General features: G+C 38.3%; 1 protein-coding gene across 1 annotated transcript; it reads left to right on the top strand.

Annotated features, from left to right (window-relative positions):
* Window positions 1-9,606: 9,606 nt before the first annotated feature.
* LOC139947015 (headcase protein homolog) lies at window positions 9,607-17,796 on the top strand. The gene has a single exon (XM_071944831.1). The coding sequence runs from the start codon at window positions 10,344-10,346 to the stop codon at window positions 11,970-11,972; it is 1,629 nt and encodes a 542-aa protein (XP_071800932.1). The 5' UTR covers window positions 9,607-10,343; the 3' UTR covers window positions 11,973-17,796.
* The last annotated feature ends 462 nt before the right edge of the window (window positions 17,797-18,258 follow it).

Raw genomic sequence — 18,258 nt, 5'->3', positions numbered from 1 at the left:
TTAACCGGAAGTGGGACCATATCTCCAGAGCTACTCAACAGATTTTCAATTTTTTTCAGTTACAAACTCCTAAGACATTAATATTGACTGTGAAAACCCGTGACCCCATGTTGACCTCTACTTCCGGGTGAACCGGAAGTGGGACCATTTTTCAAGAACTACACAACCGATGTCAATCTTTTTTCAGTTATAGACTCCTTGGGCATAATAGTGACTTTGAAAAACCGTGACGGGAAGTGGGACCATATCTCAAGAACTACTAAACATTTTTAAAAACATTTTTCAGAGTATAAATCCTTGGTCATCGATGAAGCACATAATCAAAGCAAAACAACACGGAACAGCTTTGTGTTTGTTCACAAACACCTAATGTCTAGTTACTATTATTATTATTATTATTATTATTACTATTACTATCACTATCACTATCACTATCACTATCACTATCACTATCACTATCACTATCACTATCACTATCACTATCACTATCACTATCACTATCACTATCACTATCACTATCACTATCACTATTACTATCACTATCACTATCACTATCACTATCACCACTATCACTATCACTATCACTATCACTATCACTATCACTATCACTATCACTATCACTATCACTATCACCACTATCACTATCACTATCACTATCACTATCACTATCACTATCACTATCACTATCACTATCACTATCACTATCACTATCACTATCACTATCACTATCACTATCACTATCACTATCACTATCACTATCACTATCACTATCACTATCACTATCACTATCACTATCACTATCACTATCACTATCACTATCACTATCACTATCACTATCACTATCACTATCACTATCACTATCACTATCACTATCACTATTACTATTACTATTATTATTAATAGTATTATTATTATTACTATTACTATTACTATTACTATTACTATTACTATTATTATTATTATTATTGTCGTTGTCGTTGTCGTTGTCGTTGTCGTTGTCGTTGTCGTTGTCGTTGTCGTTGTCGTTGTCGTTGTCGTTGTTGTTATTATTACTATTATTATTATTACTATTATTATTTCATTTTATCACAGCATGCAAAAGAAAGATGTCATTTTCCTTTGTGCCGGTAACTCCTCGAGTCGGGCTACGTCCCGTAGCCTTAGATCTCAAGAGTCTTTCTCAGGATCCTCGCTGTTCCCAAAAGCGCTGCCTTCTGTAACAGATCTACCCTCACATTTGTCCCTATTTCATCTAGATGTTTCCCCAGTGCTTTGGGAATGGTGCCAAGTGCTCCAACAACCACGGGGACTACTTTAACCTTTACCTGCCAAATCTTACGAAGTTCCCTAGCCAGGTCCTGGTACTTCTCGATCTTTTCCATCTCCTTCGAAGCTACCCTTATATCACCTGGCACAGCTATGCCAATGAGATGACACATCCCAGCAGGCACAAGTTGGTCATAGTAACGTTAAACCGACGTCACATCCCGACGTCGGATGACGGTCGGCTCATGGTTCTATGTGAAAGTTTGTAGGACGTCTGTTACCGACCATTACCGACGTCTGTTACCGACCATGATACAACGTAATTTTTCCGACCACAAACCGACGTCGACAGACGGTCAATAAATAAACGTCATTTAGACGTCGGCAAATTTCCCAAAATATGACGTCAAATCCCGATGTCGGATGATGGTCGGTTCATGGTTCTATGTGAAAGTTTGTAGGACGTCTGTTATCGACCATGATACAACGTAATTTTTCCGACCACAAACCGACGTCGGCATATTGTCAATTAATGACATCGTTTAGACGTCATTGGAATACCCCAAACCTGACGTTACATTATCTACGTTTATTATTTATTAGTTAATTGATTTTTAATTATTAACATTATCAATTAATACAATGCATACTTACATTTAATCCGCTTGATCTCCCTTCGTTGACCTCTAGTCACCGCACCTATTATACTATTCAATGGTACTGCATGTGTATATATACCGATCGGTTTCAAGAATTTTGCATTCATGGGTGTTATAGATTGTAATTAAAACTTTGTAGTTTTAATTAATATTTTGGAAATAAGCTGTCAAATTTAGTTCACACATTTAAGTTATTACAAAATCTATTGATATTTAACACATGCAAAACAAAACATGTGTTTGTAGTATCTAATTACCGCTTAATTTGTTGTATAATTGTTGCAGTATGTAACCACATCTAAGTCTGACCTCAAAATTTGCATAATATGCAAATGATGTCGTGACGGTAAATTGCCGTCACTAGCTAACCATAATATGACGAAATACTGATGTACATATTATGACGTCATAATAACGTCACAGGTTGACCAAAATATAATGACGCTACTAATTGGTTATGATACAAACAATAATATGACGTTTGTTTATGGTCGGCTTATGGTAATACAATTATGGTTACAAAGGGACATACAAAAAACGTCTATGCAACGTCTGCTCAATGACGTTACTATCTGGTTAAAATACAAACATTAATGCGACGTCTTATTATGGTCAGACTGTTGTAATAAAATGATGGTTAGACTATGACAATAAAACTACGTCTAAGCAACGTCTGATCAATGACGTTATACTATTAAGTTATAAATCTACCTAAAATGTAACGTTCATTTTCGGTTACATTTTAGTTATTATAGTCATGACCATCTTACGACGTCCATACGACGTTATTAATTTACGTTTGATTCTTGTCGCCAATCTGACGTTGTATTTTAGTCACTTTTTGGTAATCTGACGTCGCGACTCAAAATCAACCATAATATGACGTCAGAAAGACGTGTGCCTGCGGGGATCTTCTTCGTCTTATCTAGTATCATTGTTATCATTGTTATCATTGTTATCATTGTTATCATTGTTATCATTGTTATCATTGTTATCATTGTTATCATTGTTATCATTGTTATCATTGTTATCATTGTTATCATTGTTATTGTTACCATTGTTATCATTCGTTATCATTGTTATCATTGTTATCATTGTTATCATTGTTATCATTGTTATCATTGTTATCATTGTTATCATTGTTATCATTGTTATCATTGTTATCATTGTTATCATTGTTATCATTGTTATCATTGTTATCATTTTTATCATTGTTATCATTGTTATCATTGTTATTGTTATCATTGTAATCATTGTTATCATTGTTATCATTGTTATCATCGTGATCATGGTGATCATGGTTATCATGGTTATCATGGTTATCATTGTTATCATTGTTATCATTGTTATCATTGTTATCATTGTTATCATTGTTATCATTGTTAACATTGTTAACATTGTTATCATTGTTGTCATTGTTGTCATTGTTGTCATTGTTGTCATTATTGTCATTATTATTATTATTATTATTATTATTATTATTATTATTATTATTATTATTATTATTATTATTATTATTATTATTATTATTATTATTATTATTATTATTATTATTATTATTATTATTATTATTATTATTATTATTATTATTATTATTATTATTATTATTATTATTATCATTTTTAACAAATATATTATATCCTGTAAATGGGGGTTATAATTTGCGTATGGTGAGCATTATGATTATGTGAAACTCAAAACTGATAGGCCAGAATGTTTGGATCCGCCCCCTAAGAGGGTGAGATTTGATCGGTAAGAACTGGGGGGGGGGGTGCGGGGGGGGGGGGTGGGGGTGGGGGTGGGGGGTACATAATTCCCTGACACTAGCCTCTGTCCTTCGTTGGTCCCATGTGTTGTGTAACGCATGTAAAAGAACCCAGTGCACTTATCGAAAAGAGAAGGGGTTCGCCCCGGTGTTCCTGGTTGTGGCTGCTTAATGCGCCGTAGCACCTTGTAAACCCTTATATGGTGCTAAATAATTGGGTCTCAGATTTCATCACTGCAATTACCTATCTATCTGAAAGTTTGTATATACTCAGCGCCTTGAGTACCTTGTTTGGTAGATACGTGCGCTATATAAGACTTCGAAATTATTATTATCTATACTATTAAAAGCGTAACCCGCGCCATCTTGGATTGAAAATTAGAAGGTCCAGTGGCATGGCATCCTTGTGGAATCCAACACGGTTGTGTCGTTACAGACGTCGGGTTGCAAGTCTACAAAACCCTGAACCGAACTCCCTCTTACGAGTTGTCTGATTGGCTGGAGTCACGATCGATATCTCCTTAAATGTGTGGTTGTCTGGTTTTGATATGGGCCACCTGTTGGTCGCAGAGTCACCCTGTGGTTGTCTGGTTTTGATATGGGCCACCTGTTGGTCTAAGGGGGGGGGGGGGGGGGGGGGGGAGCTGTAGGCTGCACACAGAGCCACCTCTTTAGGTTTGAAGTGGGTGGCAACCTCGGACTCCCATAACATTCCAGAGTGACTCATTGATGTTTCGCAGAGGGGTAAATGGCATTATGTATATACCATTTTGTACAGGGGGGGTTTAATTTCGCATGTTAAATTAAAAACATTAGGCTTTAATACATGCATCTGTTACATATGTGTTTATTACAATTAAGTCACTCATGTAGGCCTACCCAACTTTCCAGCATTTTTTAAACGCATCAAACAGCAACCCATTGTTGTGAAACTTTATTTGTTCCATTTAACTCTGCACCATTAGTCGTACAGTCCATATGTCATCCCCACACACAGAACGTATACACGCAAAAGTTGAAACATTTTCAAAAACAAAGTAAATACATTACTGATTCTTTTCATATACATTGGACAGGTTTTGCCAGTTAAACCTACAAAAGAGTACATGAAATCACCGTTTAAGAATAGTATGCTTTCATAGTTACGAACTTTGTGAAACATCAACGGCTGTTTTGAAGCTGTAAACGAACATTCCATTCAAAGTTCTGAAGCAACAAAATTGTTAGAACGCAGTTTGGTCCGGACTCAGGATGTAGATTTTGCCAAATCCGTTTTGCAATCGGCCGTCAGGTTTTGTTATCGAAAGAGCCCTCATGTGCAGATGAAACTTTTTACAAATTTCTCCATACAAAATTAACCAAACTGTCATTCAAACCCTTAAAACAACGAGCCATTTTTTTTCTGAAAGTGAATTAAGTGAGAGGATGTAGGGGTAGCTGGCATACAAACCCTCAAAATAACTACGCAAATGTTTTCTGAAAGTGAATTAAGTGAGAGAATGTAAGAGTAGTTATTAAAGACCAATAAAATTACCGTTTCTATTATTTTAGTTTGTATAGGGTTCCACAGATAACTAGACATTAGGTGTTTGTGAACAAACACAAAGCTGTTCCGTATTCTTTTGCTTAGATTATGTGGTAAAATGACCAAGGAGCCTATAACTGAAAAAAAATTTGAAATGTTGAATAGTGTCTTGAGTTATGATGCCACTTCCGGTTGACCCGAAAGTAGAGGTCGACATGGGGTCACGGTAACCTAAGGCTAATCTCCAATGCCCAAGGGGTCTAAAACTGAAAAAAGTTTGAAAATCGGTTCAATGGCACTTGAGATATGGTCCCACTTCCAGTTGACACGGAAGAAGAGGTCAAAATGAGGTCACGGTTTTTCCCAACAAATTTTAAGACCTAAGGAGTCTATAACTGAAGATTTTTTTTTAAATCGGTTGTGTAACTCTTGAGATATGGTCCCACTTCCGGTTAACCCGGAAGTAGAGGTCAACTTGAGGTCACAGTTTTTCAAAATTAATGTCCATGCCCAAAGGAGTCTTCACTACAGACAGTGTAAAAATTGGTCCTGCACTTCTTGTGATATGGTGCTGCAAGGATTTTCACTGTCAATAGAGGGCGGTATATAAGATGAGTGGTCCCTAGTTGAATAATGTAAAAACTTGCATTTGACTCAGGATTGTTTGATTTGGTTGGTTTCTTGAGTTCATGCCAGTATCTTTAGAGTCCATTGCCATGTGACAAACTACTTAATGATACAATCCTTGTATTTGGTTGGTGGTTTGATGTTTGATCTAGTTCGAGTGGATTTTACTGAACTCGTAACCACCAAACTCTGCACCTACGATCACCATTTTCTGCTAAATGTGCATGCGCGGAATAAAATGTGCGAGCTTGGAAGCACACAAACAAAAGAAATCCCTGCTAAGCAGTGTATTTTGCTTGACGTAAACGCAGAATTCATTGCTTCTTCTAAGCACTGAATCTTTGCTTCCAGAGCAGAGCACTACATTGGGCCCATTCGCACAAGATTTTTCAGAAAGTTTATCGCGATTCAGAACCGCAATGCATTTTGGGAAGGAATATGGGGCGGTATCTACCAGTTTCTACGACTCGCGCTCGCAACGCCTATACCTTTGTGTGGGTTCAACAGCGCCCTCTCTTGAAATTTTGCGATTTGCGATAAAACCTTAATAAGCAAGTTCCCATCATGATAGGCCTGGGTGACTAGTGAAATTTACTAACTGGACTAATCGCACCTCAAACCCAACTACGACACTTGTCGAGATAAATTACGGATTCTCAAGACTTGTGCGGCAAAGTGTTGCAAGCGCACGTTATATTATATGTTGCGAATAGTAAGAAGCAACACAACTAAGTGTTTCACCAGACAGGTAGTCGGGTCAACGTTTGAGCACGATTATAACAGAGTAGAGAAAAGTAGTAGTCGCGACTCAAATAATAATTTGTAGTCGTGACTCAAACAATAATTTGTAGTCGCGACTTTAACACTAAAGCACACTAGTTGCCCCGGCCTAGAGTTTGGTGGTTACGTAAGTAAACCATGGGTATTATCCTGCGAATGCAAATCAAATTTTTAAGTCACTGTTGTTTTCGCAGCGAAAGTTTTGCAGGAGTTGAGCACAATTAGTCAATGTAGCGTTTTTTTTATTGGGAACTGTGACGCTCAAGAACGCATTCCTTGCTAAGCTGTTAAATACGCTTAGCGTTAGCACAATTCCATGATTACGTAAGCGCTGCGATTCTTTCCCTTAAAAGCCATTGGCCCAAGACCAAACTACACTAAAGCTTTTTAAACACAAAAAGCAGCTAAACACAGCAAATACAAGTACAAGTTGTGATTCAAGGTATTCTGCTCATCTGCAAATTTTTTAAAGCAAAATAATTTGCCTATTGATTATAATAAGTAGCTCTATAACATTTAGCCACTATTCTGCTCAGTTTCTGCTTTTTTATGAAGCAAAATGTTTTGCCTATTTATTATAAGCAGCTCTATACAAGTGACCCACTCAACCACAAGAGAAACGTCAGAATAATAAAATCGCTGCTTTTGTATTCCTGCCAAAGAGTTTTTGTATGTCATGGTATAATTTCCGAAAAGAAAGCGAAATACTTTAGTTAGTTTAGGGTTATGGTCCCCGATTTCACCCGTAAAAGATTCCAAATCCCAGGCGTTCTATTTTTGTCGTCCACGCTCGTCGCCTGAAACGAACCCGGTCAACTCGGTCCCAAACTAACTCGGTCCCAGTCATACGTTGACAGTTTTTCCAATCTTTTCTCAAAAACGAACCCGGTCAACTCGGTCCCAAACCAACTCGGTCCCAGTCATACGTTGACAGTTTTTTTTTCACTAATTTCTCAAAAACTACAACACCACAGCAAGTAATATTTTAAGGGAAGCTTTCAACTATCATTATCTTCAAAATGTTTAAGTTAAGTGTAATTCTGTGGACACCATGGTATGTCGTCGTCGTCAAAAACGTACTCCTATTTATATACGCACGTTCGTTAAACGAAAACCCTATGCCTCTGTGTACGTCCAGAACTCGGTTAGGAAACGAAGAAACAGACACTGCGCTGTGGTCCAGAACGTATGTAGAAAAACAAGAAAAAAGAGACTTGAGTAGACTCCTCTCAAGAAGTCACAACTCATGATAGGTACATACTGAATTGCATTTACCATGGAGAATGGTTAACAATAACATGGAAGTGACTGCATCCAGTTATGTTCAAACGCGTAGACTCATCTCAAGAAGTCACAACTCATGATAGGTACATACTGTACGGCATTTACCAAAGAGAATATTTCGCAATAACATGAAAGTGACTGCATCAAGTTTACAAATTAAAAATTCAAATGAAGACCACGTGGTTAATTAATGAAGAATTTTTACACTTTTGTATTAGAATAAAGCTTAGGTTCTAAGCTTCAATTTGATATATGATTTAACTATTTTATCCTAATACTTTAGGAGTAGGGGCCTAAACAAAAACGCTGTACAAACGCTATGGGGTTTGAGGCGGAAACAAAGAATAATAATAATAATAATAATAATAATAATAAAAATAATAAAAATCTCGACGAAAACAATAGCTGTTCCGACTGGATCGGAACAGCTAATTATGATAACATATAAAATTGGATGTTTTATCAGGGGACTTCGTCACGCGGGGCGCGCGCCCCGGCTGATGTTGACCAGAAAGTGTACATGAGAATTAATTGATATGAGAATAAACTAAAAATTAATGAGACCGATGCTCTGTTACTCCCAAAAGCGGTGGTAAAAACAGTAGATAAGATTTTGCACAGCATGTTCCGAAAACTCGCTTTATTTGGTGTTCAGACAACTTTGTATGCGTCGTTGGGCGTACGCTCAATAAATCACGATGAATTGGGCCTTAGATTCTAAGATCGTGTACAAAGCAAAAATCATTCAACAGTTATAGCAACCAATCATTAAATAAATTTATTTTCAATACAGTTTTGCAGAAATTAACTTTGTCGTTAAAGTCCATACCAACTGGTGCGTTTTTTTTTATCTGCTGTATACCAGAACTTCTTCGAAGCTTCCTTTTCAGTCAGATAAACTCCGCGGCTATTAGTGGCTGTGATTATGAGTTTGTTTTAAAAGAGGGTACCACTTTCATACAAGCCTTTTTAGTTGGATTTCTCCTCTGCTATTATAGCAGCTGTGATGATTGATGAGGGGGGAGACCAGACTTAGACCACTCAAATCCGTCGCTAGCGGTGACTATGGATTTGTTGCTAAGGGAACCAAATACCACTGCCGATTCCAAATTCAGCGTGTTATACATTGTCCGATTGGCCCATCTCCATATAAATTAACCAAACTGGACGTACAGACCCTCAAATAGGCAAATGTTTCACAAAGTTCGTAACTATAATGAAAGCAGTTTGGGCGGGACTCAGGATGTACATTTTGCCAAGTGTAACTGAATTATTATTACCTGTAAGAATACCTCCCTTGCTCCCACATTACCTTTTACAACATTTGTATACTAGAATCCTCCTCATCTAGCGGGGTGCCGCGCGAAGCGCGGCATCCCGCTAGTTATTATTATTATTGTAGTCTTCTCGGGTGATAGCGGTTCGTGGTTGATAGCGCGCCCTCTTGTGACAAATCAAGGAGCGTCTTGAACCAAGACTACAGCCTCTGCTGCTAGCGCACACTGCTGGCGCATGTCCCTGGATCCCAACCAGGCACGTATTTTGGCGAGAAGCCAATTTCTAACTAGTTGATAGTATCTTTGGTTGATCGGATATGCATCGACAACTGATTAATTTATAAGAATTTATGCAAATGAAAAAGGTCGCCATACTAGCTTGGCCATACTAGCTTGGCCAATCAGCCATCGGAGTGACATTATTAAAATAACCGGCATACATGCATGTACATGGGATGTACATCTATATTATAGTACATGTAAATGTACGTGTACATAGCTTGCCCGCCGCGCGTCGCCCGTGCTCTGAAAATCGTCGTAGTGCTCAATAATCGGCACGGAGCTAGCAGCAGGCGCCATGCAAGCGGTTGACACTTTACATATCATCATACAAGAGCAGCTAGCTATATACACCATACATCTATATCCAGTCAGACTACTCTGTACCATGTTTGTACACACATGTCACGTACACAAGGGCGTTATTTTGTAAATCACTGTGTGTGAAGGATTGAACCGTTGTGACTACACATCATGGACACCAGTTAAAACATGTACGATGTACTCTACTTTCCTGTCTCTGCCACGATATGACTGAAGAGGCAGTCAATGTGTCACCATTCCGCATGAACTGTAGCAAGTGAATCGCGTTCTTCGTTCAAATTATTTATGGTTGGCTGAAACAAATTGTCGTGTTGTGGTTTTCTGCCTTGCTTAGTCTCATCATCATCTCATTTCTCTAATCTATTCTAGTCTCTTTACACATGTTATTGCATGCATTGTTACAAGTGCAGCTACGTACATACGCGCTCTTCCAACTGCAACTGCATGCCGAAGAAGCCGACCCCACCCGCATACTAATTTGTTGTTGCTTCAAAAGTGTATTGTAGGTGAGATTTTCAAGGGCATTGGACTTTGCCAGCTATACCATTACCACCATCATGCCGTTTACAAAGGAGGAAAAGGCCAAGTTGAAGGCTGAACGATTTCGAGCTGAATTAGCCGAAGTGAACAACGAATATGATGAAGGGGAAGTACCGGTACAGGATGATACAAATGCAGACGGGAATGGTTCTGAAGGATTCAAGCATTGCTGTGCACCTTTTGGTTGTAACATTGGTCAAATGGTGAATATTCAAGACCCAGATGACGTTGAAAAAGTGGTGTGTAATAATGCTGATTGCACTTATGGTGTGTACATGCACAAAACTTGCTTCCAGCAATGGGAAGATGAAGTTCTTACCTTCTTACGTTCATCTGGACGAGCTCGAAGCTGGTCTGAAAAACAAAGGCGACAGAACCTCTGGACTAAAAAAGGTTACGATTTGGCATGGAAGGCATGTTCATGCCAATGTGCTAAAGGGCACTTGCGGAAGGATTTAGACTGGATTCCTCCAAAGAAATTGCTTGCTGAGAATGAGGAAGGTCAGCATCGTAAGCAACGACGCCGTAAAAAATCTAGTGACAAACCAAGTATTGGTAAAGCAACAACCCTTCCTCCATCTTCGCACACAGGAAGTGGACATGTTAGACACCGTCATGCATCTGCCTCATCCAGCGAGAATCACACCCCACCACAAAGCCCAGTTGTGAGAAGTGACAGTCTTTCCTCACCGAACCAGTCCCCTCGCACTAGTGGAAGTTCATTGTCTACGAGCTGTAATAGTAATCATCATGGCCTTGAAAATCTAAGTCAACAAGAACAAAGCAAGCAGCAGTCTGGGGTTTCATTTGAATGGCCATCATCACCTGGACAGTTCAGCAGTGGTGATTGTATGTTTAGTGCTAGCAGTAATTCCAGAGGAGAACAAAATCAACCAGTAGGAGGTTTTGGGATTTTATTACCAGGAAAAAAGCAATTGCATAATCAAGAAAAAAATGGACAAAAACTAAACTCTCGCAAATGTCATAAAATGCCTGACGCTTATGATGCAACTTATGCACGTACTCTGATGATACCATTTATACATCGGATAGATCTTTCTACATTTGTCAAATTATTGCCACCCCAGAAATGTAACCCATATCATATAAAAATGGATGATGACAGTGGACCAGATAATGATGAAGTAAGGGGCTTTATATTTAATGCTCTAACCACACATGGTGTTACAGCCGTGGTTTGTTCCTTGTGTCAGAACAGTTTGCCAGTCTTTGATTGTTACCCTCTTATTGATGGAACATTCTATTTGACACCCCTAAATCACAGTGATGTGACTCTAAGTCTGGTTCTAAATGGTCGTGTCCAGTTTCTTGGTGCTGTTTGCATGCAGTGTTTGGAAGGAGTCAAGCGTATCGTGTGCCGTACATGTAAATCACGTTGGGATGGGAGCCACCACCAACTCGGCACACTCTACTCATATGACATATTTGCAGCTTCTCCATGTTGCTCGGATCGTGTCAGCTGCAAAAAATGTGGAAAGCCAGTAGTTGACCCTACTCGAGGGACCCACTTCTTCAGTGACTATTCCCAGAACGTTCAATGTCCTCATTGCGGTGTACCTGATTTCCACTTTGTCAAACCACTTAGCAGCTACGAGGTTCTTCTGCATGAATTTAACAGGTGTTGATGTTGAATACAAACTATTTCAAACTTTAAAGGATTTGGATCTTTTTTCTAAATGTCCACAGATTTGCATTAAATTTACAGGGTTTGAAGATAATGATAGTAGAATTTAGAAAGCTTCCCTTTAAATATTATTCATAAATACCTCGGACAGTTTCGCTATTCCTATTGGTAGAGAGCGCGTCACGTGGGTGTGTATAAACCTTTGTTTATGACCAGTAAAAAGTGTGGAAACATGTGCTTATAAGACAGTTTCTTCATTCCTATTGGTCGAGAGCAACTGCTGAAACAGTTGTGCTGCTTGACGCGATACGCACGACGCGCACAGCATTTCTTATAAGGAGTTGTTTACCCGAGGGCCTTGACTGGGCCTTGCCATTTCATAGCTGGAGAGGTGTTGTGTTGAAAGAATTCATTGAAAATTTTTAATTTTTGCATTTATTTTACTTTTTGACCAGAAGTGTTGATTTTTTTTTTACCCAAAAAGGATTATGATTGGGAATCAAAGTGTGTCAAATCGGTTTTCAACTAGTGGTTTAAACCCGCCGAGGCCTGGTTCTTGATAATTTACCTCAACTTCTTCTCGGTAAAATTTTCAAGAACCAGGCCTCGTTGGGATTAAACCACTTGTTGAAAACCTCTTCACCACACATTGATTCCCTTACTTACTGAGGTGCTGTTGTTTTTGAGAAAGGAGTAAACAAGTGACAAAATAACGTAGCCCTCCTTGTTGAGCTGTAAATGGCTCTATTTTAACATCGGTCTCATCACAGTAGCCATTGGGTCATTCCGTGTCAAATCACCCCCCCAAAAAAGGCAACTTTAAACCCTACTTTCCTTAAATTTGCTCATATTTGGTTTATCGGGTAATCGTGGCTCAACAAGCTCAAATTTTAAATTTCAGCTCCACCTGATAAACGGTTTTCGCGCTACTGCATGCTATTTCTTGTTGATTTCGATCAAAATGCGCCTGACCTCTGACATTCAAACGACCATAAATCGGTAACCTTTAGGTCAAATTGGTTGAAATTGGTGTCTTTGGAAAGGAAATTGTGTAAGCTTTCCAAATATGTCTTTATTTTTTTTTGTAGGAACATGTTTAGGTATGATAACCTTTTGACCTCTACTTTGACCTTGAATTTGACCTTGTGGATCATGTGACCCGGCAACGAACTTCGGTGAAAATTTACCCTTATATGTTTTCTCCACAATATCAAAAATAAAAAACTGATGAGACTGATGTTAAAAGAGAGCCATTTACAGCTCTCTTTTTTAACATCGGTCTCATCACAGTCGCCATTACTGTAACGGCGACTGTGATGAGACCGATGTTAAAAAAGAGCCATTTACAGCTCAACAAGGTGGGCTAGTAAGAACGTATTAACCAGGGTTATAAAATACCATAATATACCATACTGGATAATACATTTTTTACACACTAAAACCAAGACAAATAATCATTGTTTTACTAGTTTCTAAAAAACCACAGCACCTCAGTAACTAATATTTAAAGGAAGGCTTTCTTCAAACTGTGTTAGTTTAATGTAAATCTGTTGACATTGTGTTTTGTGTTAGAAAAAAGTACATAGACTCTTTAAGTTAGGGGTTCGGTTAATGAAGAAACACAATGTTGGAATCTGTTAAAATTGCATAATGTTTTTTTTTTTAGATTAGGAATGATTTTTGGAGAATTTACAAGGAAAATGCTTTACTGACCAAATGTTCAGCAGAAAAGTGTTCGTTTACTAAACAATCAAAGTAATGTACATTTTCTAACAAAACGATTTTGGAAGGATACTCCAACTGCCTACTTATGATATTGAGGATTATTTTAAAACTTCTTGAACAGGTATTCATAAATACATGTACCCTAGACAGTTTCTCTACTCATATTGGTGGAGAGCGCGTCACGTGGGGGTGTTTAAACGGTTGATAATGACCAGCTGGAGCTGTTTATAACCGGCTGGCCTCCGTGTGTCAGGCGCGCAAGATTATCTTGCGGAACGCAGTTCATAGCTATTATTAACGGCGCGTAATCTATTTCTAAGCACGCGCGCATACACACAACCCACTCGCATCAAACAGATTCTTCACAAAGTTTTGGAAAAATATATTTCAAACCTTGAATTTTCAATTGTCAAAGTGTCTTTAATTGTAATTTTTAAAACTTTTTTTAACCTAAGGGCATTTATGAATCGGAACAAAAGAGCAGTGACTCGTTCTTAAATGTCCGTTTAAAACCCTGCAGGGTCGGTGTCGTGGGATAAAGGCGCACGGCATTGACCCTGCCGATTTTAAACGCCTGTTTCAGAACTCGTCGCTACCCCTTTATTCATTTAATGAAGGCACTGGTTATTCATCAAGCATCAAGTACAAAACATTGTGAGAAACGGCTCCCTCTGAGGTACATGTACCGTAGTTTTTTAGAAAAACCGGGGGCTCAAATTCACTTGTGCGACAAGGTTGTTGTTTTCTTCCTTTATTCTCTCGCAACTTTGATGACTAATTGAGCTCAAATTTTCACAGCTTTGTTATTTAATGCATGTTAAGATATACCAAGTAAAAAGAGTAGTCTTTGACAATTACCAATAAAGTCTGGCAGTGTATTTAAAGCCATTGGATAATTTCGGTAAACGGTATTGTCCAAAGGCCCACACTTTGTGTATCACAACTGATATAAAAAATAACAAGCCTGTGAAAATTGAGGCTCAATTGGTCATTGGAGTCTGGAGAAAATAACGGGGAAAACCCACCCTTGTTTCCGCACGTTTCGTCGTGTCATGAATCCGTAATTCTCGACAACGAGAATTGATAATTGTTTTAGTGTTTTCTCAAAAAGTAAAGCATTTCATGAAATAATATTTCAAGAGAAGTCTTTCACCATTACCTTCTGTAAACCCTGTAAGTTATTTGTAAATCTGTGAACTTTTTTCTTTCTTTTCCTGTGCCGAAAGTGTATAATGGCTTTAAAGCCATTGGACACTTTCGGTAAACAGTATTGTCCAAAGGCCCACACTTCGTGTAGGCCTACCACAACTTATATAAAATATAAAATAATGGAGAAAATAACGGGAAAACCCACCCTTGTTTCCGCACGTTTCGCCGTGTCATGACATGTGTTTACTATAATCCGTAATTCTCGATTGTCGAGAACTGATAATTGTTTTAATGTTTTCTCAAAAAGTAAAGCATTTCATGGAATAATGTTTCAAGAGAAGCCTTTTACCATTACCTTCTGTAAACCCTGTAAGTTATTTGTAAATCTGTGAAATTTTGTTTTTTTGTACTGTTCCGAAAGTGTATAATGGCTGTAATAAATTTGAGAACAAATTGTTTGTTTTCAAACTCTTCTCAAAGTGGCTATTCTTGGCAAAATGCGGTATTTTCTTTTACAAAATAGGGCCTACACTACATATGTACACCCAAATCTTTGAGAAAGGAAGTGCCATGTGACCGAAAACCGTTCATCAGATGGAGCTAAAATTAAAAGTTTTGGTTGGTCAAGTACAGATTGGTATTGTATAAAACAATTGGTCTGTACAAACTACATAGTTGTTGATAATCGTGAATTAAAAGATTTGTTTAATTAAACCTACAATTCCCAAATTATGTAATAATTTTAACAAACTTTCATTTCAAAATGTAAAGTTTGATAAAATTGTGTAGGTAACATCTACATAAATTTGGATTTGTAAAAACAAATCTTTGAAGTCATAGGAATAGTAGGCCTAACTGAAGGATTTACAATTTGTTCATACCTTGTATCCAGTGTACCCAAAAAAAGCCACAGATTCGGTACTTCTTTCAGGCAAGGTTTGTACACTACGGTCCCAAGCATAGTGCCGCCACATGAAGAAAATAATCCTGCTTTGTTGTGTGCATACACGATATCTATCATACTTAGTGAGGAATATGATGGCATGTGGTAATTTGACAGTAGAATCTGTAGTTGTTGGCATACCAGATATTAACCTGTATAATTTGTAGAGCAAAATATCCTTTTAATCCGATTGAGTCTAAAATGCCCACTAAGTGTAAACTTGAAGGGGTAGGGCTTAATTACCAAGGAGAAATGTTTGTTGAAGGAGTTGGAGTACAAGAAATTCTATTCAGGCGCCTATAGCCTAGGAGATTGATTTAAAAAAAAAAAAAAAAAAATCTGAGACGGTGCCTGCCAAAATTTTGAGAATTTTAGGTGATTTGGTACGGAATCACCTGGTTACAATTTAATACAAACTCCTTGAGAAGGTGGTGGTGGTGATACTACAATGTTAGTGGACCAAACAACCCTTGGTTCATAATTGATGTCAAATAAGGCAACTTGTTGTCATGTTTGTGTTAGTTTGCAGCTTAACAAAATGTGTGCAATCCCACAATATTATCATGAGCATTGTGGTTGATTTATCGGTTTTGTTTTCAAAACAGTTCAGTATCTAGGTGATCAACTCTAAGCTATTAATCCCAACATTTGGACTAAATTTTTAAAAATTGTACACTTGGACCAAGTGACACACACACAGTGTAAAGGTAACCCTGAAAGTATCCTATAAATAATTGTGATACATCAGTATCAATGCCTTTTGTTGGCTGTCATTTCTCTGCTTGCATTGACACATAGTTAAGAGAACTTGTGAACATTAACAAGTTTGTTTTTCTTATGAAACACAATAATTTGGTGTGATGATAACACTATAGTTTGAACAATCAAAGTGGTTCACACCCCAAGCCAATTCTGTTTCTACTGCTTTTGCTGTTTATCTTTAAAAAAAATGTATTGTACATTGACTCTTGAATGGTGTTGACTCTTGAAATTCCAAGTCAAACTTGAGGGGCTTTAAGCTTACGGTTTCTCAAGTTGGGATGGAAGTGGTGGACATTTTGACACAATAGGCAAGGTCACTTGACCACTTAAGCATTACCAAGACCAGGCTTCTGTCATGAAACTTCTGTAGGGACGCCAAGGCCAAGACCAAGACCAGGCTTCTGTCATGTGTTGGTGTAATTCCAGGCCTGAATTTAAAGAATGATTTCCTTTCAAACTTAATTCATAGGGTTTCAGGATCATACATGTTTCGTTTGGTAGAAATCTTGTTGCGCGTACACTGCATCCTCAATGATTTGTTTCATGCCATTTTACATCATATTGAGGGCTTGAGTGGTAAATTATGTTGAATTTAAGAATCTAATACTGTATTGTTATTAACAACACATGTTTGTTAGCTGAGAAGCAATAAAGAGCCTGTTTATATAGTGTATTAATAAATACCTTGGACGGTTTCAAGTCTCTGATTGGTCAAAACCCGGTCACGTGTGGGAGTGTTAATGGTGGTATAAAGACCGGCTTTGGAAAATAGCGAACAAGTGGCCACTAAATCAGCATACATTGTGTAAACCTTGCGCATTGCACTGTATCGCACGCTTATTTTTATCCCTGTTAGTTTCATTGCAACTTCGCCCACTTACGCGTACGCGCGCTAAAAATGTATCATTTTTGAGTGCGCGCGTGTAACATGTGCGCGCGTATAAACTGACGCCGAGCTCATGCACGCGTTTTAATGCACAAGGAACAGCTATCGTCCAATCATTTGCCTCCTTTGACCCCAGTGAAGGCGCTGAACAGATCATTATTTAAAAGAGTCACTGGTCTCAAAGATCAGTAATGTGATTAACGCACGAAAGAGATGGGAACCAGCAAAAGATCAAATATGGCCCCTGAACATGTCTGGAAGTACCGCCGAGAGAAAAGTCACAAAATTTGGACAATTTTAGCTGTTTAATTCGCTAAAAAAGGTATTTATTAATGGGAATAACAGTGTTCGTACCCGGTCTTCACTGCGTGGTAATGACCTTGGTTGGTGGCTGGCGCTGTTAACGGACCTCGCCTCCGGCTCGGTCCGTTAACAGCGCCAGCCACCAACCCGGTCATTACCACGCAGTGAAGACCGGGTACTCGCACTGTTATTCCCTAATTATTACTTGGATTGGATAGTATTTGAAATTGATACACATGACTCCCAGATTGCGGCAAATGCTAGCCTTAATCAAGGCTTTGAAGGATTTAAAAAATATTTGTTATTGATTGTTTTCATTTTATTGTATTTGCGCCACACTACTTGTTTGAACTTCCTTCCCGCCCAAGCTGTGTGTGCAGTATCAGTGTGTGCATGCTCAGGTGAGCTGTAGGCGTGTACTCATGTTCGCATGCAGAGAGAGTGATACGAGTGTGGATGACTTTTTGTACATGTAGTTGTACGGGCGCCGTGCGCTGTGATTTTATATGCACAACATGA

Source organism: Asterias amurensis, chromosome 14 (genome assembly GCF_032118995.1).
Source record: "Asterias amurensis chromosome 14, ASM3211899v1".
Classification (NCBI taxonomy): Eukaryota; Metazoa; Echinodermata; class Asteroidea; order Forcipulatida; family Asteriidae; genus Asterias; species Asterias amurensis.
The sequence above is the reverse complement of the archived record's forward strand: the minus strand, read 5'-3'. Positions and strand labels throughout refer to the sequence as shown.

Coding starts and splice junctions, on each gene's coding strand:
- LOC139947015 (XM_071944831.1), top strand. CDS start 10,344: ATGCCGTTTACAAAGGAGGAAAAGGCCAAGTTGAAGGCTGAACGATTT.